The sequence below is a fragment of the Solanum dulcamara genome, chromosome 6 (assembly GCF_947179165.1).
Source record: "Solanum dulcamara chromosome 6, daSolDulc1.2, whole genome shotgun sequence".
In the NCBI taxonomy this organism is placed as follows: Eukaryota; Viridiplantae; Streptophyta; class Magnoliopsida; order Solanales; family Solanaceae; genus Solanum; species Solanum dulcamara.
This window is the reverse complement of record NC_077242.1, coordinates 24,479,352-24,505,490: the sequence shown is the minus strand read 5'-3', so window position 1 is coordinate 24,505,490 and position 26,139 is coordinate 24,479,352. Positions and strand designations below refer to the sequence as shown.

The 26,139-nt window shown below is 34.4% G+C and overlaps 2 protein-coding genes across 2 annotated transcripts; one reads left to right on the top strand and one right to left on the bottom strand.

Annotated features, from left to right (window-relative positions):
* Nucleotides 1–5,233: 5,233 nt before the first annotated feature.
* On the top strand, nucleotides 5,234–11,000 carry LOC129893228 (uncharacterized). Its single transcript, XM_055968729.1, has 7 exons — nucleotides 5,234–5,320; nucleotides 5,507–7,192; nucleotides 7,964–8,397; nucleotides 8,480–8,641; nucleotides 9,050–9,125; nucleotides 9,814–9,969; nucleotides 10,629–11,000. The coding sequence occupies exons 2-7, from the start codon at nucleotides 5,522–5,524 to the stop codon at nucleotides 10,773–10,775; spliced, it is 2,646 nt and encodes an 881-aa protein (XP_055824704.1). The 5' UTR covers nucleotides 5,234–5,320; nucleotides 5,507–5,521; the 3' UTR covers nucleotides 10,776–11,000.
* Nucleotides 11,001–17,624: 6,624 nt separating this feature from the next.
* LOC129892160 (uncharacterized) lies at nucleotides 17,625–18,492 on the bottom strand. The gene has a single exon (XM_055967714.1). It carries the CDS (start codon nucleotides 18,469–18,471, stop codon nucleotides 17,845–17,847), a length of 627 nt encoding a protein of 208 aa, XP_055823689.1. The 5' UTR covers nucleotides 18,472–18,492; the 3' UTR covers nucleotides 17,625–17,844.
* Between the last annotated feature and the right edge of the window lie 7,647 nt (nucleotides 18,493–26,139).

Sequence of the window (26,139 nt, the reverse complement as noted above, 5' to 3'; positions counted from 1 at the left end):
ATAACTTATTGAAAGTTCTTCATTCACTTGAGTCTCGGGTTCACTGAATTCTTCAGGAATATCAGGATTATTCAAATTTATACCTTCTTTAGGAGGTTTTTTATAGTATCATCTTTATTATTTCTCACGCTTCTCTTTCTAGGATTTTTATCCATTGAACCCAATGATCTATCATGCTTCAGGCGTGTTTGGGATTCAAAAACTATGATACTAGTAAATGGTCCTTTAGGGACATCAATTCGGATAGGCACATTCACTGCAGGGATATGTGATTTAGTTATCCGTTTCAATCAGTAAATACATCTGGCATTTGATTTTCTATTTTCTGTAAGTGGATGATCTTCTAAACCTTCGGCTCATATGTACGGGTATGAGAATCAAAATGGGATAGTGATGAAAATTTTCCACACAATTTCTCTTTTTTTGGATTTCTTTTTCTTTCTCCCTAATTACGGAAAAATTGTTTCATCAAACCGAAAATTTGCAAATCAAGCAGTAAATAAGTCTCTTGTCAATGGTTCAAGGTAGCAAATTATGGAGGGTGAGTCAAATCCAACATATATGCCCAACCTTCATTAAGGGCCCATCTTTGTATGTTGTGGTGGTTCTACAGACACGTATACCGCACAACCAAAAATTCGTAGATGGGCTATATTTGGCTCATGACCAAATACTAATTGTGCTGAAAAGTATTTATTATAATTTATCGGTCTGAGACGTACAAGTGTTGTTGCATGTAAGATAGCATGATCCTAAATAATAATCGGCAATTTTGTTTTCATTAGTTGAGGTCTTGCTATCAATTGTAGGCGCTTAATAAATGACTCCGCAAGGCCATTTTGAGTAAGAACATGAGCAAAAGAATGTTCAATTTTTATCTCAATTGATAAGCAATAATAATCAAAAGCTTGAGATGTAAATTCTTCGGCATTATCAAGGCGAATAGCCTTAATTGGATAATTTGGGAATTGCGCCCTTAATCTTATTATTTGTGCTAATAACTTCGCAAACGCCAGGTTGTGAGATGATAATAAGCACACATAAGACCATCTTGATGATGCATCTATTATGACCATAAAATATCTAAGCAATCCACTAGGTGGATGAATAGGTCCACATATATCTCCATGTATACGCTCTAAAAAGCCAGGAGATTCGATGTCAACATTCAGGGTTGATGGTCTTGCAATTAATTTACCTTGATAACAAGCAGCACATAAAAAATTCATCATTCGTAAGAATCTTCAGGTTCTTTAACGGATGTCCAGTTGAATTTTCAAGAATTCGTCTCATTATTATTGATTCAGGATGACCTATTAGATCATGCCAGAACACAAACATATTTAGATTAGTAAACTTCTGGTTTACGATCAAATATGCTTCAATCGCATTAATTTTTGCATAGTATAGGCCAGACGACAAAGTTGGTAATTTTTTTAAAATATATTTCTGGCCTGAGACACTCTTGGTTATACTAAGGTATTCAATATTCATTTCATTTAGTGTCTCAACATGATATCTATTTCTGCAGATGTCTTTAAAAACTTAACAAGTTTCTTGGGTATTTAGAAGAGAATAGTGCATCATCTATAACAATTTTTTTCCCCTTAGGCAGAAATATAGTAGCTCTTTCGAATCCTTCAATCATTTTTGAATCACCAAAAATTATAGTAAAATTTGCTTTTCTTCTAAGCAAGTAGAAAAAATATTTTTCGTCTTTAAAAATGACATGAGTCATTCCATTATCAATTACATAAATATCCTTATGATTGATTATTGATCCAAACAAAATTTGAGGCATATCCATATTTTTCTTCAAAAAGAAATAAGGTAAACTTTAGAGTTAAAACATGACTCATTATACAAATTTTATTTATTTACATGAACTAAAAAAATATAAACATATTATTTAGTACAGATAAATAAAAAAAATTATTTAAATATTATTAGGCTTATCAATATTCATATTTCCTTCTGAAAAATTGAAGAAATCAGATACATCCAGATATATAGGCTTTTTTTTAAAAAAAAATTTATAGGCTCAATATTATCTTCAGAGATAAAGTTTGTCTCTGGATTATTTTCTGCCCTCTTTAAGGATTCCTGATATAGCTGAACCAGACGTTTTGATGACCGACGGGTCTGTGACCAGTGCCCCATACCTCCACATCTATGACATATACTTTGTGAATTTTCTTTGGTCTAGAATCTTGCTTTTCACTCTTCTTTTTATATTGTTGATCATTTATCGGTGCCAGAAGAGCATCATGATTATAATTTCTTCTTCGATCACGATCACGACCACGAATGGGGCCATAACCTCTTTTTTCGTTGGTTATAGTTTGTCTGATTCACTTCAGGAAGAACCAACGGGTCGACTATCATGATTTTTCATTAAAAGTTCGTTGTGGCGTTCAGCAATAAGAAGGTGATAAAGTAATTTAGAATATTTTTTAAAATTCTTTTCGCGATATTGCTGCTACAGGAGTATATTCGCTGGTGGAAATGTGGAGTATGTTTTTTCAAGTTTATCTTGCTCAGTGATTTCTTTTCCGCATAAATTTAACTGCGCTATAATTCTAAATAAGGCAGAATTATATTCAGTTATATTTTTAAAATCCATTAATCTAAGATTGAGCCAATCATGACATGTCTGTGGAAGGATGACCAGCTTCAGATGGTCATATCTTTCTCTTAGATTCTTCCATAGTTTAAGGGGATCTTTTAATGTGAGTTACTGTAATTTTAAACCCTCGTCAAGATGGTGGCGGAGAAATATCATGGCTTTGGCACGATTTTGACTAGATGTCATATTGTCATCTTTGATGGTGTCTGCCAGATCCATTGATTCTAGGTGTATTTCGGCATTTAGTTCCCATGGTGAGTAGCCTTTTCCAGATATATCAAGAGCAACAAATTCAAGTTTAGAGATATTAGATATTTTAAGAAAATAAAATTCTTACCCTTTTGTTACATTTTAAAAATAGCTCAAAGTGATGGAGTCTCGTGCTGATAACGTTTTATAAAGCACACTAACTTAGCCAATTAAGAAAGAAATAGTAAGAGCAAGAGAGAGAATTTAGAGAATTCTTAATATTTGCTCGCAAGGTATAATTCATATGGCTATTTTATAGCCAAATAAAGAAAACAAGTGGTGGCAATTTTCCCCCTTTTGAATGGGTCCCACAAAGTGGAACATCAGCTTTCATAACAGAATATATGTAGTTAAACTAAATGCAAATGTGGAATATGGATTCAAATTAAGCATGAAGTAACACTTACACGACCCCGATCTCTTTTCATTTGTTTTGGATATTACCAAACCTAGCCTAGGCACCTCATATCTTTTTCGGGGCGTCCGAAGATTCGATCATTTTTTTATGATTTCTCTTGCACTGCCCAAAGCTTCAACTCAATCACTTGGACAGAGGGATTTGACCTACCAACTGCAGGCTCGGGTGCGAGAACGGTATCCATTGCCACGTCTCTCTCTCTTTTCAATACTCCTATCAATTATATTTTTGCATTTGTAATTACTTTTTAAAAGTTTGACGCATTATCCAAGATGGACTTCATTATTGAATGATAATGTTTTTTGCTTTTTAGATTGAAGAAGTCACAAGAGCTCCAAAGATTGTACATTGCTTTTGTATTTTTCTTCTTCTATTTTTAATGATTAAGATTGTAAGAATAATGTTACATTATTTCTTTTTCCATATGTTTTCTTTATGATTTCTCTTTATTTTGTATTTTATATGAATAATCTAATTTTCATAAGTTTATAATTTCTTTTGGTTCAAAATAATAACGAATGACTTTGTTGGACATTATATTTTTTTCTCCTTTTGGGTCTTTACTTTCTTAACATAAGAATGATGTTGCATTATTTAGTTTTTCATAAATACTCTGTAATTTCTTTTATTTTGTATTTTATATGAATTTCTGATTTTCATAAATTTATAATTACTTTTAGTTCAAATTAGTAACTTATGACTTTGTTGGACATAGTTAATTTTTTTTACTCCTTTTTAGACTTTTTACTTCCTTAACAAGTTTAAATAAATAATTCTTTTCTCTATGAATTTTCAATTACAAAACCTTCATTCTTTAAACAATACTAGAATCTACGTACACAATAATGTTTTGAGTCTCTTGAGTTTTCCATCTTTATTATAATCTTTGACTAAGAATTCTATTTTTTAAAATTGTTTGACAATTGCTCCTACCTCTTTTTGTTTTATTGTAAAATAATAAGTATGTCAATTAACCATTCATTCACATTTTTTAATGTAAAACATAATGATCTTTATTTTCATAATTTTTTATTATCATAGCCCCTAAAATAATTAATAATCATATGGATGATATTATTTGGTATTCCATATTGTAATACTTATAAATAATGATATTGTAAGACTTTGTAGAATTGATTACATTAGCTTTTTGAGTTGTAATTTTTTTCGGTACTTATTATATTCATGCTTAGTTTGACTTGAAGAATAAGATGAAGGCTATTGAATGATGATCGGCTTGTGGGAATGAATGTCGATAAGAGTTTGGAAGATTGTGCATTGATTTCATATTTTTTTTCCTTCTATTTTATAGTGATTAAGGTCGTAAGTATGATGTTGTAATTTTTTGGTGGTATTTACTCTATAATTTTTCTTTATTTTGTATTTTAAATAAATTTTGGTTGTTGCAAGTTAATAATTTCTCTTGATTCAAAATATTAACTTATCACTATGTTGGAAGTTCGCTAACTACTAACCAAATATTTTTTTTCTTTAAGAAATCAATACCTCTTCAATTTATAATATATTTTAATAAAATTACTTGTATTTTATCATCTTTTATGATCGCACGAAGCACAAATAAGTTCACTAGTTAATAACAATAATTTTTTTTTTGGATAATTTTGAAGTGTTCACCCGTTGATTTTGAGTGTATTACACTCACATTCCATGTGAACAAAAAATATGTAATAATACAAACTTTGAGTGGTATAAATGTTTAATAGATAGAAAATTTAAAAAATGGCGCTAACTATAGCCAATTTTCTGTTTCTACTATCTATAAACTATAATGAGTTGGGCCTGATTGAGCGAATATGTTGAAAGCCCAACCCATACTTATGGCGGGAAAGTCGAAGTGATCCCAACAAGCGTGTCCGGTAAGCTTCCAAATAAACCTGAAAAACCTCCCGCCGTCCTCAACCGCTCAATTATTTCTTTCACTACTGTACTCTTTTTTTCCGGTATCGTCTTCTTCAGTACAGTGTCACTTCACTGTTCCTCCATTGCAGTCTCCTCTACCGTCACTGGTAACTTTCAACTTACTCTATCCTTCAATATACACAAAAGCTTCCTTTATTAAGTTTCTGAATCTCACTACTGAGTTTGAATTTTTTGTTCTTTCGTTGTGTTCACTTTTGTATTGTAGATAGATATAGATATATACTTGTTGTGATTTTTGTTTTTTTGGCTCATTGTGGTTTCATTAACATCAGAGGATATAAGAGATAATGACGCTTTTAAGGTCTCGCGAGGTGACTCCGGCCGCATCTAAGGCTAAAGTCTCTTCTGAAACCCTAGAAAATCATGTATTGGAACCGGCAACTCCATCGAAATCTCTTGAGACTTCCGTACAGCCTTTATGTGACGTGACTCCCACTTCTCCTTCTTCGGCTAGTCGTGACATTCCTCGTGTTGCTACAAGAAGGAGTTTGAGATTGGCTTCTAAAAATGGTTTGAGCGAAATTGGCGAAATTTCGAGTAATAGAGGAAAGTGTAAGGATTTTGAAATTGATAATGGGTATACTGGCAAGAGCTTGAAGAGTGACGTTGGTGTAGAAAGTGTGGCTTTGGATGAAGATGATAAGGATTTTGGGGTTTTACATAATGAATCTGATGATATAGAAAATTCAGCCTGCAGTGAGGAAAGAATTGAATATGTTAAAAAGGGGAAAGGGGATAAAAGGACAAGAATGGAAGTGCAGGGAGAAGGGGACACTAAGTTTTTGAGTTTGCGGTCAGGAAAGAAAATCTCTAAGAGAGCAGTTGAAGAATGCAGTGGTGGCTCTGTCGGCGATACTGGAAGTGTTCAGAATGATTGTGATGAGAAGTTGTCTCATGGAAAGCTAAGTGAAGGAATGTTAAACAGTTGCGGTTCAGATGGCTCCAGCCATAAGTTATGGACAAGTTCAGTTAAACCTTCTAGTGTTAAGAGGAGGAGATTCAGCAGAGAAGAGAAATCTAAAGGTCCAGTTTCTGAACAGAGTTTGCCAGTGGTTCATTCACTGAAATTGGAATCAGCGGTAGCATCTGGGATTTCATTTGAGAACACGGTACCTCAGTCTGCCTGTTTGCCAGAAACCGTAGATCTGGCTGTTCAGGGTGATGGACAAGCTGCCACTTTGCAAATTCGTGATTCAAAGACAAGGAGGCTTAGTAGAGAGGAAAAGGGAAAAAAAGTGATGGCTGTCTATGAGTTGCGTCATGCTGTTGATACAGTGCAAGGAAAATCCAAGCACAGGGCAGAGAAACTCGTTGATGAAATCGTTTCAAGAGCTATTAATTTGACAATTCAGGATGGAGAGCAAGTTGCAGATACCGATGGCAGTGCAACTGCTACAAGAAGAGTTCATAGAGAAAGGTTTAGGGATATTGCTAGGCGAAATGCTTCCAGGTTTGCCCATTTCTCCTCTCAAGCGGAACAGGAGACCAATGTCGCTGATGAGGCTGCTGAGGAAATTCCACAGGAGGTAATGGAGAACGAAGAAATAGAAGACTGGCCTGGTCCATTTTCAACTGCTATGAAGATTATTAGAGATCGTGAAACAAACATCAAGCATCAGCAGCAGAGTAAATCTGAGAAAAGTAAGATTGAAGTGGTATGGGTTCCCAAAAAGAACCAGCAGTGCCAATCTAGAAAGCTGGTGGTTCCCTCACTACAAGACCTATGCATGGGCATTTTAGTGAAGAATGCAGATGCAATCACTTCACTTGATTGTGTACCTGATGCACTTAGGCACAAGATATGCCAGTCACTGTGCGACTCTCGGGAAATGACGTATCAATTTTTTGAACTTCTTATCCGTGGATCTCCTACAGAGATACGCATAAGGGATTGTTCATGGTTGAACGAGGAGAAGTTCACACAGAGCTTTGAAGGATGCGACACCAACAACTTGGTGGTGAGTTTTAATTTTTCCTGTTACTTACTATGTTTGATTGGAGTGAAAAAAGGAATAATTGGAGGAGTAAGTGAAAGTATTTGTGTTCCTCCTCGGTTGGTTAGGGAATTTTAGAAAACATGAAGTAAAAGTGGATGGGTTGCATTACTCTGCATCATCATTCTCAATCTCTCCAAAGCTGGGTGGAAGTGATGAGTATATTACAAGCATACCAAATGATTGGAAGTAAATTATCAATACTAAGCATAGGGAAGTAGATTGTTGTGTTCTCTTTCCTTCCTTTTCACCTCTCATTCAAGGAGGCAAACATAGTTTTAATCTGTATGAATACTATTCATCTAGTTATTGTAGAAGCAAGACACACACCTCCCCCCCCCCCCCCCCCAAAAAAAAAAAAAAAAAAGAAAAAGAAGTATAGATAGATAGATACAAAGCTACATATGATACTTATTAATGCTACTAAAGGAATAAGTACTTTCCTTTTACATAAGGAGCCACAAATGGACCATGTTCAGTAGCATATCTCAGCTTAACTATGGCCTTAAGGATTACATTGATGTTGGAACTAAAATTCATAAAAATCAAGGTTATTTTCCTTTTTCCCCTAGCTTTCAGATTTTGTCCTAGGTGTTCCTCTTCGTGTGATCTGTATTATATTACTTTAAATGTCTTCAGTCTCTCCAGTCCAGTTTTGCTTGCATATGTAGTAATAGTTCAATGATATGTTAGTTCTGATAGGTGAACTTCAAAATGTTTTCTTTGTGGAGCCAGGTGCTTCAACTGGATCAGTGTGGTCGCTGTATGCCAGATTATATCCTATTGGTTACATTAGCTCGTTGTCCAAACAATCTCCCTGCATTGACGACCTTATCCTTGAAAGGTGCATGTCGTCTTTCGGATGCTGGGCTGAAGGTGATCATCTCCGCAGCACCTAATTTAAGGTCAATGAATCTTAGCCAGTGCTCTTTGCTGACATGTGATGGAATTAGCTGTTTATCTAATTCATTGGGATCAGTTCTGAGAGAGTTATATCTAGACAATTGTGAAGCAATAGATCCCATGCTTATTCTGCCAGCATTGCTAAAGCTAGAACATTTGGAAGTTCTATCAGTAGCTGGAATCCAGACTGTGTGTGATGCTTTTATTAAAGAATTTGTCACTCATCGAGGTCAGAGTCTGAGAGAGATTGTTCTGAAGGGATGCATGTAAGTGGTTTTCGTCATCAGTGAAGCTCCACAGAGAAATTTGACTGATACTGATTGTCTTTGTTCCTTGAATCTGACACAGGGAATTGACTGACTGTTCTCTGAAAGATATTTCACAAAACTGTCCTGGATTGCGCGCTATAGACCTGAGTGACTTGTGTAAATTGACAGACTCTGCAATTGGACATCTTGCCACTGGTTGTAGAGAAGTTGATAATCTCAAATTCTGTCGCAATGCATTCAGGTTTCCAAAATATAGCAATTGAGTAGATAATTTTTTTTTCTAATTGTAGCATATGCAGTGTCTTTAGCCGTAATCTTTTGCTTACAATATTCATCATCATTTTGTGTAGCGTTTTGTTCTTTTCTTGAATGTCAATTGCTTATGTCTTAAGAGCAATTTGTCAAAAAAATATCAAAGTGCTTGGTTTCAGATTTATTTGACAGATATGTCATGTTTGAAGGCCTAGAATAGATTTATTCTCAGTAGGCATTCTATGTGTCAAGCTATATATAGGATCTTTGCAGTATGCATTCTTCAAAATATGAAAAAAGAACTACTATCTTTTTGATAGTATGTTCTGCATTCCTTGAATTCATAAATACCAAAATGGAAGTGGCATAAGCTTATTCTTATCTTTACTAATGGCAGTGATGAAGCTGTTGCTGCTTATGTGGAGACTAGTGGGGCGTCTTTGAAGGAACTGTCTCTCAATTGTGTCAATAAGGTACTTGACAGCATGCAGTGTTCATTGCCTCTCTTATTGTGTTTGTGTGGTCGTAGGAAAATGTGTTATGGGTTCTGATTGTGCTTCTCTTTGCTGAATTTTAGTTGATCAAGCCAGCTAAAATTTGCTTAGATCAACATTTTAATTAATTGAGAGATAGATTCTAATGATTTTTAGTATCCAGTTTTGCTGTTAAGTATTGTTTTTTACACAAGTGAGATTACCCATTTTATCTAGAACTGATTTCTTTACGGCATGTTGTGAACTTCGCTTAGATATAACAACTATTCAAATATATTTTGAGAGCAACTTTTGGTGTAATAGGAAGCCTGTAGGTGTTCCTGACAATGTAGTGGAATTAAAGACTCCCTACAATCTGAAGGGACACAATTCCAGCCACGTTTGTGGTGATCTACCACTTTCTTGTTTCCACACAAATCAACATTAACTTATCAAATAAATATATATTTTGAGAGAACTAGCAAACGGAACCTTGGGATTGTAATCTGAACTGGCAGATTTTCCGTTTTCATTTGTAGACCTCAGTTTTCCTCTTCCATTTTTTTCTGGGTACATGGAATTTGCTAATCCAAAAGGTCAATGGATTATTGCCAGACTAAGAGTCGAGGAATCTTAGTTTTTCAACGTCTTTATATGGTTTTTCAACGTCTTTATATGGTTTTTACAGGTTTCACACAACACTGCAATGTCTCTAGCCAAATGTTCAAAAAATTTGATCAATCTGGATTTGTCTTGGTGCCGCAACTTGACAAATGAAGCCTTGGGATTGATTGTTGATAACTGCTTATCGTTGGAAGTACTAAAATTGTTTGGCTGTTCTCAGGTATGCTCTGTTTAGTTTGGTAAATGCGAAACTTACTTTGCTCATCTCCCTAGAGTTTGCCTAATCATTCAAAGACACAGTAATGTCCTAAATATCTTCCTGTACCTCGACTGACAGCAGGGAGTGTTGAAAGGCACACGCTCGTATCACAGATCAAAGACAAATGACAACTTTCTCAAATATGTAGAATTATAGGAATTTCTCGTGCTTGTACAATTTTTACGTTGTGTTTTTGTAACCTTGAATCCTTTCATACCCTCTAGTGCACTATTCTGTCAATTGAAGTAAAGTAGGTCATTTAATTGAGGTCCATTCATCTTAGGTTCCATTTGAACTGGCTTGGCTTTGGTCTAGTGGGAAGAGTGCAACACATGATATGATGTGTGTATTAGGCGCACGTTACTTGTTCGAACTTTGCTTGCAGACAAAAACTTGGTATTTAAGTGGACAAGTGTAGAGGGTCCATCCCATTTTTTTGTTTGATGCCATTTGTTTCTTCTATGCTGCAGTTCTTCTCCTTTTACTTTCTCTGATAATTTTGACTCTATAATTGTTACTACAGCATTTCCCTTGCATTCAATCCTTTAAACATCTTGGACTGTTGAAGATGTAGTTAAGCAGCACTCAATGCAACTAACTTTGGCATGTGGAATATGCAGGTTACTAGTGTTTTTCTGGATGGGCACTCAAATTCCCAAGTTCAGATCATTGGATTGAAGGGGACTCCGATACTACAGTGCATTGAGGCACCAGATTCTCTGAAGCTGGGGCCGCTACGATATTCAGCATTACCATCTTTAGTATGATGATTTTGTTAAAATTATTAAAAATGGAGTTAGTATCCTCTGTGAATGCCAGAAGTCATAATCTCCCCCCTCACTTCCTTTTGAAACTAGACTAGATAAGCTTTTGTGGTTATGCTATGTCAAATGGAAACTTCCCATGCTCATGGAGAACATTTTCCCATATCTGAATTATTGAACATACTTTTAATCTGAATTAATGAAAAAAGTTGTTTATTATTTTGTGAACTATAATGTTGTCGTTTTCTGGTGTTGGAATTGGATGGCTTGTGTCTAGTATATACATGAATAATTTACCTTCTAACCAGCTAGATGTTACTTGTATATATGATTTAATACCAGCACAACTCACCTCCAAACCAACTATCAAATGATCTTAAGTGAAAAAATCTTATGCACCCTCTTAATTGTAAATGTTACACAATGTGGAAGAACATCCCAGCTAATATGAAGAACCGTATCATTAATTGTGTGATAGTGTTTACCCACGTATTAACCATAGTAGATTATACTACTATTGATACCAAATCGAATGTGGTACGGTTAATAATGGAGCACTACATATGGTAATACATCACATTGAACTGCATTCACTTTAAAAATTGGTATTAATATGAACATTTGTTGTGAAAAATCTTTTCTTTCATAACAAATACAGCATATTTTAATTCGCTACAGTTTCTAAATGAGTTTTTCAAAGAATAACAGTGTTAATGTAGTGAGGTGGTTGAAAAATAAAAAGAAACGCCGTTGCCGTTGCCGTTGCCGGATAGACGGGAATAATTAGCACTATACTACAACGACTTGATTGTCTATTGATTAACAAAATTAGGTAATTTCCTTTTGTACTTGAGTCTTGCTTTGTGGAAGCATGTAGAGAATTACATTGTAACATAGTTAAACATGGATTTGAAAACAATGTGTTTATACAAAATGGAATTGTTGAGAATGGCTCTACTTAATTAGATGATTTTAGTACTCTCTATGTAATGCTATTGCTTGGGTAATGTTGATTCACGACAAAAGTTAACGCATTCTATGGCAATTGTGATGTGGCCACGTACTTGTTTGATGAAATGAAGGATCATAGTGTAAATGTTTCATCGAATGCAATAATTGCTGCATAATGATCCTGGTTTCGCTACAATAAAGATATTTCATGGAATGCAATTAATGTTCCAATCACAAATACACTTATCCATGCAAAATATGTTTTTGATAGATTGCCTAATAGAAGCATGGCCTTTATTCAAGTTTTGAAGAGAAAAGGAGGAATGTGCTTGTATGGTAGGACGACCACCCCAACTTCTCGAGGCTTATCAATTTAAGAGATCGAGCATGCCTAATTGAGTCTGATGCCAATGTTTGGGGAGCTTTGCTTGGTGCTTGCAGAATTCATGGAAACTTCCAACTAATCATCAAATATTTTCTACTTTTCATGTTTAATGCTATTAGTTTTTTGGTTGTCCCCTACTATTATATAAAACAAAACTTGCACATGCATAATTTTATATTGAAAATTATTTGTAAATATAATAAAATATGTATTAATTAATGTGTTTATATATAGAATTATATGGTAATATAGTCAATCTATATATGTCTTTCTTATGATGATTAGTAGAATCTTTCATTTTCGCATAGCCTACATAAACAGTTCAAAGAATTAGTAAATACAAAATAAAAGAAATTCTAATTTTTATACAAGTGCACATAGTTTGTTGGTGATATATATGATAAGCAAAATGAACGTACCAATTTCTTAATCGTGCCAACGGAGGATACCATTATTTTGTCAAACAAAAGTAAAAAAAGAAAAAGAAAAAAAAAAAGAGGGAACTTCATCAGCTTATCTTTTCTGTGAACATGGCTCAAGTAATTTTGAAAATTTTAATCAAATGAAATAGTAGAAAAAATTTAATTTATTATGAGATGTTAAGAGTATTTGAAAAGACTCAATTTATTATGAGATGTTAGAAATATTTGAAAAGATCCAATTTATTATGAGATATTAAGAGCAGTAGAAAATCTCTTAATTTTGTGAGCTTCGAGGTGGTATTTAGTTCTTAGTACAGATTGTTACGTTATATTGATGATTAATTGACTTAATTTATTATGAGAAGTTATTTTAAAAACTACTATACAATTTTTACTATTTAATCAATTAGACAATTTTTATAACATTATTTGATTATGGTTGAAAATGAAGGGAAAATAATGTATTAACCGGAGAAGTTCAAGCAATTGGCTTTTTATCTGATACAGTGAATGACTCTGCAATTAAGGGGAGTAATTAAGTAGTTAAATAGAATATGATATGTTAGTATTTAATTTAGTGATTAAAATATTAGTATTTAATTAGATTTTGATTTAGTGAAGGGACAAAATAATATCCAACTTTAAAGATGGAAGCTTCCGATTTTTAATAATATATGATATAATGATTCTATGGAATATTAGAGGAGTGAGAACCAAAAGTGTCTATCTCAGGTTAAAAAATCTGATCAACATTAACAAGGTGGAATTTGTTGCTATTTTTGAACCTTTCATGAACATGAACAAAATTGACAGGTACATGAGATATCTAAGATATCATCATAGTATGTCCAACTCTAATGGACAAATTTGGCTTCTCTGGACTGGAAATCTGAACACTACAGTGATCAGTAACTCTGAGCAACAAATTACTATTAAAATGCATCACGTCAATATTGAAAAAGACATGTACTTTACTGTTGTTTATGCTAAATGCACAACTTCCAAGATGAAAGACTTGTGGAGGGATCTGGAAAGAGTTAGTCAGTTGATACAAGGACCTTGGTGTATTAGCGGTGACTTCAATGTTATCTTGGATACTAATGAAAAGCTAGGAGGGAGACCCCATAGAATGTCCAAAAGTTTTGATTTCAGTCAGTGTATAGATGTTTGTGAAGTATCTGACTTGGGTTTCCATGGTCCCAAATATACTTGGTGCAATAATTGGAGACCAAGAAAGAGAATCTAGAAAAGATTAGACAAGCCCTTCATAAATGATGAGTGGGCTTAGTGCTATCAATCCAATGTTATCAAACATCTCTTGGCCCTTTTTACTCAAGTGTCATACCAACTCTCAAAATGGTATCAAATATTTTAAAATTTTGAATTTCTAGGTTGATCAATCTTCCTTCAGACAAGTGGTGGAACATGTTTGGAATACTCATATTCCAGGTAATCCTATGTGGAGGTTACAATAGAAACTCAAGATTCTCAGCAAGAAACTCAGTCAATGATCAAAAGAGGTGATAGGCAACGTCTTTGATCACGTGTATGAATGGGAGAATAAGATGATTGATTTAGAAGAATATGATGTCAGAAACAACTATGAGCAAGGAAAACCTTAATAGGGGCCAAGCTAAATACATAAGATGGATGAGCATGAAGGAAAATATTTTGAAGTAGAAATCTCAAGCCACTTGGTTTGAAGAGGGTGACACTATAATACTAAGTACTTTCATAGCTTGATTAGGGACAGGAGAAGAAGGCTTCAACTACACAGAATCAAAAATCACAAAAACAGGTGGGTTCAAGGTAATGACAAGATTGCCAAAGCTGTTGTACACCATTTTGAACAACTCTTTAATATTCCTCACCATTTTAATGATTATACCATCTTGGATTTTATCACCCCATGCATTACTGAAGATGATAACAATCACCTAACTGCCATGCCTGACTTACAAGAGATTAAATCTGTTGTTTTTTTAGTATGAGTGCATCTAGTACTACTGGTCCTGATGGCTACACTGAAACGTTTTTCCATAAATGTTGGGATATCATTCAAAATGACATAAATGACTCTGTACAAACTTTATTTCGTGGGAAAAGCTTTACCAAATACTATACCCATACTTGTTTGGTTCTTATACCCAAGACAGACTCTCTTAATAGCTTGTCTGACATTCGATCTATCAGTTTAAGCAATTTCACCTCCAAGATCCTTTCCAACAAGTTGAATCCTTTGCTTGATAAGCTGATTTCTCAGAATCAAAGTGGATTTCTAAAAGGAAGATTGATTATTGAAAATGTTCTCATGACTCAAGGAATCTCTGAAGGCATCAAGAAGCACAACAAAGGGGGTAACATGATTATGAAGTTGGATATGTCTAAAGTCTACGACAGGATGTCATTGAATTTTGTAATTGCTATCATGAAAAATATTGGTTTCTCTGATGAATGGCTCAATATTATTATGAGGATTATTACTAATGTGTGGTATTCTATTTTAATGAATGGTAATAAAATTGGTTTTTTCACCTCGACTCAAGGAATAAATCAAGAGGACCTTTTGTCCCCATCTTTGTTCATCATTGGTTCGGAAATACTAACCAGACTGCTCAACAACCTTATCTATGACAACAATTTCTCTTCTTTCAGTATGAATCCCAATGGTCCTATCATTAATCATCTTGCTTATTCCAATGATATAGTGATTTTCACTGGTGGCAATAACAAGTCTATAAAACTGATTCAAAAACATATTAGGAGGTATGAGAAAGCATCTACGAAAAAAGTCAACAAGGATAAAAGTTTTTTCATCACTACTCCTAACACATCTCCTCATAGAATCAATATAATGAGAAGAATGACGATTTACATGGACAGGAGCTTTCCTTTCACCTACTTAGGATGTCCCACTTGCATTGGAAGAAAAAAGATTTGTTATTTTGACTTCATGTTGGCCAAAATTCTTAAAAAATTGAATGGTTGGCAAAGCAGGATGCTCTCTTATGGAGGAAAAAAAGGAAATTTACTGATTCTATTCTTTTGGATGCGCTCTATATTTATCAAGCTCGTAAACTCGCAATTGACTCCAAAATCTTCTGATCAAGTATGTAATGTAATCTATGCCCTTATACACACTATCGGCTATGAATCCTTCTAAAGGGACTTTAGAACTCATGGAGAAACACCTTGCAAACTTCCTTTGGGGATCCAGTGAAGGAAAGAATAAATACCACTGGATTGCTTGGGACAAGATGTGTTATCCTAAGAAAAAAGGTGGTATAGGACTCAGAAAAATGGAGGATATCTCGAACACCTCACACTAAAGAGATGGTGGAGATTTAGAACTTACCCTTCTCTTTGGGCTGATTTCCTTAAAAGAGCAAATATTGTATAAGAGCTCACCCCATGAAAAAAGCTCCTACTTCTACTGATTATAATACTTGCAAAAGTTTGATGAACTCGAGAAAAAAGTTGCGCCTCACATTCTTTGGAAGATTCAAGATGGTAATTCTAGCTTTTGGTGGGACAACTGGACAGGTAAAGAGGCCTTAGCTAATCTATTTCAAGGCCCAGGTAAGTCTACTAAAACTCTTGTTAGTCACTTCTTTACTAATGACTCCTATAATTTTAACAAGCTTAGTAATATCATTCCTAATAATATTATTCAACTGATTAGCACCATTTCTATAAGAAATAAGAATTCCTCCGACTTTCCTATATGAAACCCGTCTGAGGATGGTCATGTTTCAAACAACTCTGCCTGGTAAGTTCTTAGAACCTCAAAACAGAGTAACTTATTTCTTGGTAACATTTGGCATAACAAGGTTCCTTTTAAAATATCCTTTTTAACTTGGAGAATTTTTAAAAGAAAGCTTCCTTTTGATGATGTGATTGATAGACTGAGAATTAATCAGGTTACAAGCTGTTTTTATTGTAGAATTGAACAGGACGAGACAATGCACCATACCTTTGTTGAAGGAGATGCTGCCATAAAGATCTGGAATGCAATTGGCAACTCCCTAGGAATACAATATGTTGACCAGCCTCTAATCACCATATTCAAGAATTGGTGGAGCACAAATCCTACCAATGTTGAAATAGCTCCCATTTTCATATGTTGGAAAATCTGGAAGCAACGATGTGCTTGTAGATATGGCAATGATAGAAAGATTTTGCACAACAACATGGAATATAAGATCATTTGGCACATAAAAGCAGTACTTTCAAATACTGTCCACAACTTAAATTACATTGACCCAAAAATGGACTAAAGTTATCTGAAAAAAAGCTCAAGAAGGCACTGTTAAGATCAACACTGATGGGAGCTATCTTAATGATAGTGGTAGAGCTGATATTGGTGGTATAGTCAGGGATAGTAGTGGTTATCTGATCATGGATTTCTCCCTTATTGTACCTTGTATTAGCAGTAATATGGCAGAAGCTTTGGCTGCGGAGTTTGGAATGAAATGGTGGTGTCTTCAAAGGCACACTAATTTTATTTTGGAACTTGATTTACTAGTTATTGCCAACATGGTGAACAATGGAGGCTCCACTAACTTAAAACTGAAACATATTATAGACAGAATTGTCAACTTGAAATATTTTCATGGTGTGCAAGTGAATCACTGCTACAGAGAGGAAAATCAAGTGGCTGACTTTCTTGCAAAACTGACTTCCATATCTTTGCAGAATAACATGTTCCAGTCATTCATCCAGCTACCAAGACAAGCTAAGGGATTGATTCAACTCAACAAGAGGCAGTATTAGAACAAAAGTTGATAAGACGAACTTTTACATTATCTAGTTAGTCTGCACATAGTTTTTGAGCCCAAAAGTTGTAATTTTTGTGCTTTCTGGTGTTTTCGATGATATTATATCACCACCTTCTTTTGGCTTGACAGTACTATATTGAGGTTAGGCTCAGTCCCCCTCTACCCCTGTTTGCTGAATACAACAGACCCAGATTTTAATCTAGGTAACAACAACAACAACGACGACATACCCAGTAAAATGTGGAGGGTAGTATGTACGCAGAACTTACCGGTAATTGAATTAAAAAAAAACTCGGAGTAAAAACTCTATCTAGTGTGATGACTGAAAAGTTTCATTATGAGCATACTATTTTAGCATCTCTGAACCCACAGGAAATGAAGAATTTTGAACGAGTGCATAATTAAATGGCACAAATTTTACATCAAGATAAAAGTAAATTGTAACAAGGCTTTACACGAATAAAACGCAATCACGAAATCGCAGATATAGCCACCTAGTAGTGACTCAATAACATCATCAGAACAAGAATGCATATTTAGCCTTCAAAGTCATTTTTTATCCACTGTCCATATTTGTTGTTAATCTTATCATCCAACTCCTTAGCTTTCATTTCAGATATCTTGTTTGCATTTGCCATGGACTCTTGTTGAACTTTTGCAATTCTCTGATTTCTCTTCCTTGACCATGCCTCTCTCTCTGCCTCAAGACCTTCATAATCTCTCACCCAACAACTCTGCACTGCACAAGTCAGAATCAACACTCCTAATTGCATCACAAACATGGACATAAAAACCCCACATTCCAATCTCACCAAAACCTTTGCTTCTCTTGGGTCTCTTGGTGATTTCAGCATCAAAAGACTCGATTTTTCCTTTGTGAACAAGGCTAAAATGCCAAGTAATTGTCCGATGCACGATGCCATGAGAAGGGAGAGGTGGGTGATGAAACAACAATGAGTTAGCTGGGAGTAGAAACCAATGAAACAAGAAAGAATTGAAATGGCAGAAACCATGAGGAAAGACCAACCAAGTGAAGTTGGTGGAGTTGTGAGGAAAAGTATGGGAGCTACAGAGACTGCAGAAAGAATAAAGAGGATGAAATTAAGAAAGGAAAGTAGAAGAATTGGGAAGGAACAAGAACGCCTTAGCTTTGAAGAAGTCATTTTTGAAAGGATTAATGAATTGTTTTGTACGAGTGATAATACTTGGTGTTTTCTTTATATATATATATATAGGGAGTATGAATATGGCCGTTGAGGGGATATGTGGGCATTTAACGGCTAAATTTCACATTGAGTTTCCTCCTTTTGGTTTTTGAAAGATTAAAACATTTTGTGGCTTTTAATGACAATGTCGTTCTCACCAAAAGGGCCCCTCAGATGTTGAAACTTTCATTCAAATTACTACTAAATGATGACAAATCATCACCCTGTCATGCCCTTAAAAACAATAATTAATATAAGTATTTACCATAATATCCATCTTAATTGAAGTTAAGTGTTAAGTTTTGAAAAATAAATAATTAATGTTAAGGGTAAAATATTTTGAAAGGTAAAAGTGACAAGTAAAAATAAAAAAATAATTTTAATATAGTGAAATAAAGGGAGTAAATTTTATTTTAACCCTCGAACTGGAGATAATGTCAACTGAGCTCCGAAATACATGGCAAAATATTCCCGTTAGCCACTTCACACTCAGTTTTGAAAAGCTTTTTGTGCATTTTCTCAAGCATAATTGTCTACATGCATTAACACCTCCTATTTTCTCACTTGGAAACATGCACATAAGCTTTTTAAAAATGTTTTATCACGTGCTTAGAAACTCAACTAAAATGGGGAGTAATTTAATTTAAATAAAATTTAGTGATAAAGTTTAAGATGTTAATGTATTCAGAGTTGAAAATATCAATTGCCTTTAACTCTCATTCTGAATCTCTATAATTTAAAACGATATTTATCTTAATCAGATTGCATCAAGCTCGGCTAATTTATACAATGATTTGCTATACAACCCCTAATCATATGTATCATATAAAAATGTTTATCAGATTTTGATCTCTAGGTTTGTTTATCTTTTACGATTTAGCCATCCCCTTGGGTACACCTATCATCCTAATTTAGAACATATATACACAAAATTACTGTAACGCCATCAACTATGTGCTTTTCTTATTTCAACTTTCAGTGTCACACACAGAGATCCTATCTACAGATAATTTTGTAAGGTTTTTAGGAAAATCTTTCATGCTCAAAAACGCCAAAGGCTACTTGGAATATTTTTCTTGTTAGTAAACTGTATTGAAAACAAAAGATGAAACAACAACAATAAATTCTAAAATAAAAGACAAATCAGAACAGAAAATAAGAATAGTGTCTGAAAAAATTATGTAAGAACAAGAAATCGAGCCCACTGAATGCACAGTGTGTCTTTAAGGAAATTATTCCCCTCAATATACCTAAGGTTTTGAAATCTTTCCTCCCAGGATAGAACGATTTACTCACCAGAATAGCGGTACAGCAAATTATGGTGACAACAAACCACTCGAAGGCAGTATATCACACAGTTTTTAGGAAGTGCAGAAAAGAAAAAGAAGAAGATTGTTTATCAGAAATTTTCGTAAGTAACAATTCTAAGGATTAACAGATATATATAGCCTGCTTGCATTCTTTTTGAAAAGGTATCTGTTGGAAAAATGTTTGCCAAAGGTTTGCAACTTTTCAGATAAGGTTGCAACCTTTTAGAAAAATTTCGTTGGAAAAACGGAGGGAAATATTTTAAATTAATCCGGGAAAGAAAGAAACAGATCGGGTCACGGATCAGGATTTTTAATTAATTAAATAAAAAAATAAATAATATTAATTAATTAAAAAATTAAAGAAAATTTGGTCCAAAAAAATTATCAATCAAATCAATTGACCAAATCCAAATCCAAATCCAAATCCGAATCCGAAGCCGTAGCCATAGCCATAGTCGAGCCAGGCGAGCGACGACGACGATGGCGCGAGGGGAGACCCTCTTCTTGACCCTTTAGCAACATGAAAAAGTGCTTATACTTTTAAGTAGGAGATTTTTTCTTTCCACCACCTATGTGGGATAAATGCTTATTTCATAAAGAAAGAGAGAACAAATCATTTTTCCCTCCATTTCTTTTTCCTCCATTTCCCATTCAACATATCAATTAAACCCAACAATCCCCCACATGAATGGGGAATGGCTATAAAATAAAGGAATACATAGATAAGTGTGATATACAAGTAAAGATTAATTGCATCTGGATAAGTAGGTTTTCCTTTGAATTTTCCATAGTGAACTTATATAGGATATACTCGATCAATCGGTAGATGCAATATCTTTGAACCGTTGAACTTTGTTGTATAACTAGACAACATAAGTCACACAATTAATCCTCAACCATCTATGGTTCTCACGGTTGTGTTCATTTCAGCCATGAACACCACCTGATTTCGTGAATGCATAGAGAATGGGCCTTTACAGTCATTCCCCTTGAAGTGGCTTATACTTCACACTCACATAGGTGATTTTTAAACGTGTAGTCCTATAGATACACTATCTAGTCATTTTCTGCCAAACTTAGATAATCATTACAAAACTTTAATGCTTTATTAACTCATTAAAAAGCCTTAAGGTTTTATCCTTGTTTCTGAACATTGTCATCATCATAAGAATGGGTTGAGTTATTTGACAATGTTGAACCGCCATTCATAACTTTGTTTGATCTCTTTGAACCTAGTTCTTGGGATCTCCAGTCTACTAGGTAGAGTTACCGCCATGATGACTTGTCCTTAGCCTTAACCCTATTCCCTTCGATGATCTTTCAACCGCCTCTCTAGATAGGCCTTTTGTTAGTGGATCTGATATGTTATCTCTTGACTTTATGTAGTCAATAGTGATAACCCCACTAGAGAGTAGTTGTCTAACAGTATTGTGTCGCCATCGAATGTGACGCGATTTTTTGTTATACATAACACTTCTTGCCCTACCTATTGCCGCTTGGTTATCACAATGTATACATATAGGTGCCAAAGGTTTGGGCCAAAATGGAATATCTTCCAAGAAATTTTGGAGCCATTCTGCTTCTTCACCAGCCTTGTCTAAAGCTATAAATTCAGATTTCATTGTAGAGCAGGAGATGCATGTCTATTTTGATGATTTCCAAGATACTGCTCCTCCACCAACAGTGAAAACATATCCACTCGTGGATTTAACTTTAGATGATCCGGTGATATAGTTTGCATCACTATATCCCTCAATTACTGCGGGATATTTATTATAATTCAAAGCATAATTTTGGGTGTGTTTTAAATATCCCAATACTTGTTTCATTGTCATCCAATGAGTTTGATTGAGACTACTCGTGAATCGACTCAGTTTGCTAATAGCACATGCTATATCTGGTCATGTACAATTCATAATATACATCAAACTTTTCAAAACTCGTGCATAGTCCAATTGTGAGTCACTTTCACCTTCATTCTTTTGAAGTGCAAAACTTACATCAATTGGAGTTTTTGCAACATTGAAATTTAAATACTTGAACTTATCAAGTATCTTTTCAATATAATATGACTGTGATAATGCTAGACCTTGTGGAGTTTTATGGATCCTAATTCCTAAGATCAAATCAACAACCCCTAAATCTTTCATGTCAAATTTGCTAGCAAGCATATGCTTTGTAGCATTCACATCTGCAATATCTCTACTCATTATCAACATGTCATCAACATATAAACAAACAATGACTTCATGATTTGGAGTATTTTTAATGTAAACACATTTGTCACACTCATTAATCTTAAATCCATTTGCCAACATTGTGTGGTCAAATTTCGCATGCCATTGTTTAGGTGCTTGTTTAAGTCTATAAAGTGACTTAACAAGTTTGCACACTTTCCTTTCTTTACTAGGAATTACGAAACCCTCAGGTTGTTCCATGTAAATTTCTTCCTCCAATTCTCCATTTAAGAAAGTCGTCATGACATCCATTTGATGGATTTCAAGACCATATATGGCTGCTAGTGCCACTAACATCCGAATAGATGTTAGTCTTGTTACCGGCGAATACGTGTCAAAGTAATCAAGGCCTTCTTTCTGTCTATATCCTTTGACCACAAGTCTTGCCTTATATTTGTCAAAAGTGCGATCAGCTTTCATTTTCCTTTTAAAAATTCATTTTGATCCTAAAGGTTTATTTCCAGGAGGAAGATCAACCAATTCCTATGTATGGTTATTCAAAATTGATTGAATCTCACTATTGACTACCTCTTTCCAAAATATTGAATTAGAAGAAGACATTGTTGCTTTAAATGTTTGAGACTCATTTTCAAACAAGAATGTCACAAAATCTGGTCCAAAGGAAGTAGATATCCTTTGACGTTTGCTACGCCTTGGATCCTCTTCGGTAGGTTTACTTTCCTTTAGTTCTTCCCGCGGTCGTTTAAATCTTTCACTTGAGGACTCACATTCTATTTTATACGGATAAATGTTTTCAAAGAATTCAGCATTATCTGATTCAATTACCGTATTAATATGAATTTCGAAATTGTCCGATTTGTGAACCAAAAACCGACAAGCTTCGCTCTTTGTAGCATAGCCAATAAAAACACAATCCACACTTTGAAATATTTCAAGTTGGATTTTCTTCCTTTCTATAGTTCATATGGAATAGATTGTGTTTTGCTGTGGGACACCCTGTTGAGTATTCGATTAGCTGTAAGGATAGCTTCCCTCCACAAGTTCTGTGGTAAATCAAAATTTATTAATAAAGCATTCATCATTTCTTTTAATGTTCGATTTTTTCTTTCCGCAATTCCATTTGATTGTGGTGTGTAGCAGGCATTAGTTTGATGAATAATTCCATATTCTAAACATATTTCTGCAAAAGGAGATTCGTATTCACCATCCCTATCACTTCTAATCATTTTTATCTTTTTGTTCAATTGATTTTCCACTTCATTCTCGTATTGCTTAAATGCATCAATTGCTTCATCCTTACTATTAAGCAAATACACATAACAATATCGAGTACAATCGTCAATAAAAGTTATAAAATACTTTTTTCCACCACGAATTGATGTTGACTTCATATCACAAATATCTGTGTGAATCAATTCTAAGGGACTGAAATTCCTTTCAATAGATTTATAAGGATGCTTAGCATGCTTAGATTCAACACAAATTTGACATTTTGATTTATTGCACTCAAAGTTAGGCAATACATTTAAGTTAATCAGTTTTTGCAAGGTTTTATGATTGACATGTACTAAACGTGAATGCCATAAATTATTTGACTCAAGTAAGTAAGAAGAAGTTTGGACTTTATTATCATCAACAACCATTACATTTAGTTTGAAAAGACCCTCAGTGAGATAGCCTTTTTCTAAATACATTTCATTCTTACTAACAACTACTTTCTCTGAAACTAGAACACACTTGAATCTATTCTTGATAAGAAGACCGACAGAAACCAAGTTCTTTAGCATTTCTGGAATATGATAAGCTTTGTTTAGCGTCACCACCTTACCGGATGTCATTTTCAGAAATACTCTACCATATCCTTCAACCTTAGCCGTTGCAGAATTTTTCATATAGATAGTCGCATCAGGTGAAGCAGGTGAATGAGCAGCGAAGGCTTCACGGACTGCACAAACATGCGACGTAGCTCCTGAATCATGCCACCATTCTTTGGGATTTCCTACCAGGTTGCATTCCGATAGCATTGCACACAGATCATCTATGCCTTCTTTATTCTCCACTATATTGGCTTGTCCCTTCCCCTTGTCCTTTTTCGGGGACGACAATCTGGGGCTTTGTGGCCAGCTTTTCCACAATTGTAACAATTGCCCTTGAACTTTTTCTTGTTCTGCTCCTTATTCTTTCCAAAAAGTTTCTTCCTTTTCTTATTCTTAGGAGCAGCATCTTCAACGATGTTCGCTCCCATAATCATTGAATTTCCACGCGACTTCTTTTCGGTTGTTTTGTTATCTTCTTTAATCTTGAGACGAATCACAAGATCTTCCAACTTCATTTCCTTGCATTTGTGCTTTAGATAATTTTTGAAATCTCTCCACGAAGGAGGCAACTTTTCTATCATTGCAACCACTTGAAATGCTTCATTAACCACCATGCCTTCAGCAATAAGGTCATGAAAAATAAGTTGAAGTTCTTGAACTTGGGTTCCAACGGTTCTGCTATCTATCATTTTATAGTCTAGAAACTTGGCAACCACAAATTTTTTCAAACATGCGTCTTTAGTCTTATACTTCTTCTTAAGTGCATCCCACAGTTCTTTAGAAGTTTTCATAGCATTGTAGACATTGTACAAATCATCATCCAAAGCACCTAGGATGTAGCCTTTGCATAGAAAATCCGCCTGTGTCCATGCCTCAGTAATCATAAATTTTTCATTGGTCGACATATCAGCAGCAGACACAAGAGGATCTTCGTTGGTGAACTTCTGTATACCAAGAGTGGTAAGCCAAAAAAAACACTCTTTGCTGCCATCCTTTGAAGTTGGCTCAAGAAAATTTCTCTGATTTTTTCGCTGGTGGCATAATAGTGCGGCTTGTTGCAGCAACAGTCGCAGAAATAATAGCAGTTTCACTTGCCATTTCTTTTCACTGTCAAAATAGACAAACTGTCTTAATATTTCAAAATATCAGGCCTTTTACAACAACGATGAAGTTTTTATACTTTTCAAATCATTGTACAAGTACGAAATTTAATATTCCAATGAAGTTTTTATATTCTTCAAGTCAGAATATTTATTTCATACAAAGTAGAAAACCACACAAGTTTTAGTCTCCAAAACAGAATACAGTTTAATCAGAAAAAAAATGACATTAATTTCCTTAAGATTGTTAGTAAACTGTATTGAAAACAAACGATGAAACAACAACAATAAATTCTGAAATAAAAGACAGAACCAGAACAAAAAATAAGAATAGTGTCTGAAAAAATTATGTAAGAACAAGAAACCGAACCCACTGAATGTACAGTGTGTCTTTAAGGAAATTATTCCCCTCAATATACCTAAGGTTTTGAAATCTTTCCTCCCAGGATAGAACGATTTACTCACCAGAATAGCGGTACAACAAATTATGGTGACAGAAAACCACTCGAAGGCAGTATATCACACAGTTTTTAGAAAGTGCAGAAAAGAAAAAGAAGAAGATTGTTTATCAGAAATTTTCGTAAGGAACAATTCTAAGGATTAACAGATATATATAGCCTGCTTGCATTCTTTTTGAAAAGGTATCTGTTGGAAAAATGTTTGCCAAAGGTTGCAACTTTTCAGACAATGTTGCAACCTTTTAGAAAAATTTCGTTGGAAAAACGGAGGGAAATATTTTAAATTAATCCGGGAAAAAAAGAAACAGATCGGGTCACGGATCAGGATTTTTAATTAATTAAATAAAAAAATAAATAATATTAATTAATTAAAAAATTAAAGAAAATTTGGTCCAAAAAGATTATCAATCAATTAACCAAATCTGAGTGACGACGACGACACGAGGAGAAACCCTCTTCTTGACCCTTTAGCAACATGAAGGAGTGCTTCTACTTTTAAGTAGAAGATTTTTTCTTTTCACCACCTATATGGGACAAATTCTTATTTTATAAAGCAAGAGAGAACAAATCATTTTTCCCTTCATTTTTTTCCCCTCAATTTCTCATTCAACCTATCAATTAAACCCAACATTTCTATGTAGCCAAAATGAAGGAAAAACAGAATTATCAAATCCTGTTTTTGTACATCAAACAACTGCAAATTTTGAGATTTGGATCGTTTCACAAGAGATATTTTACCCTCG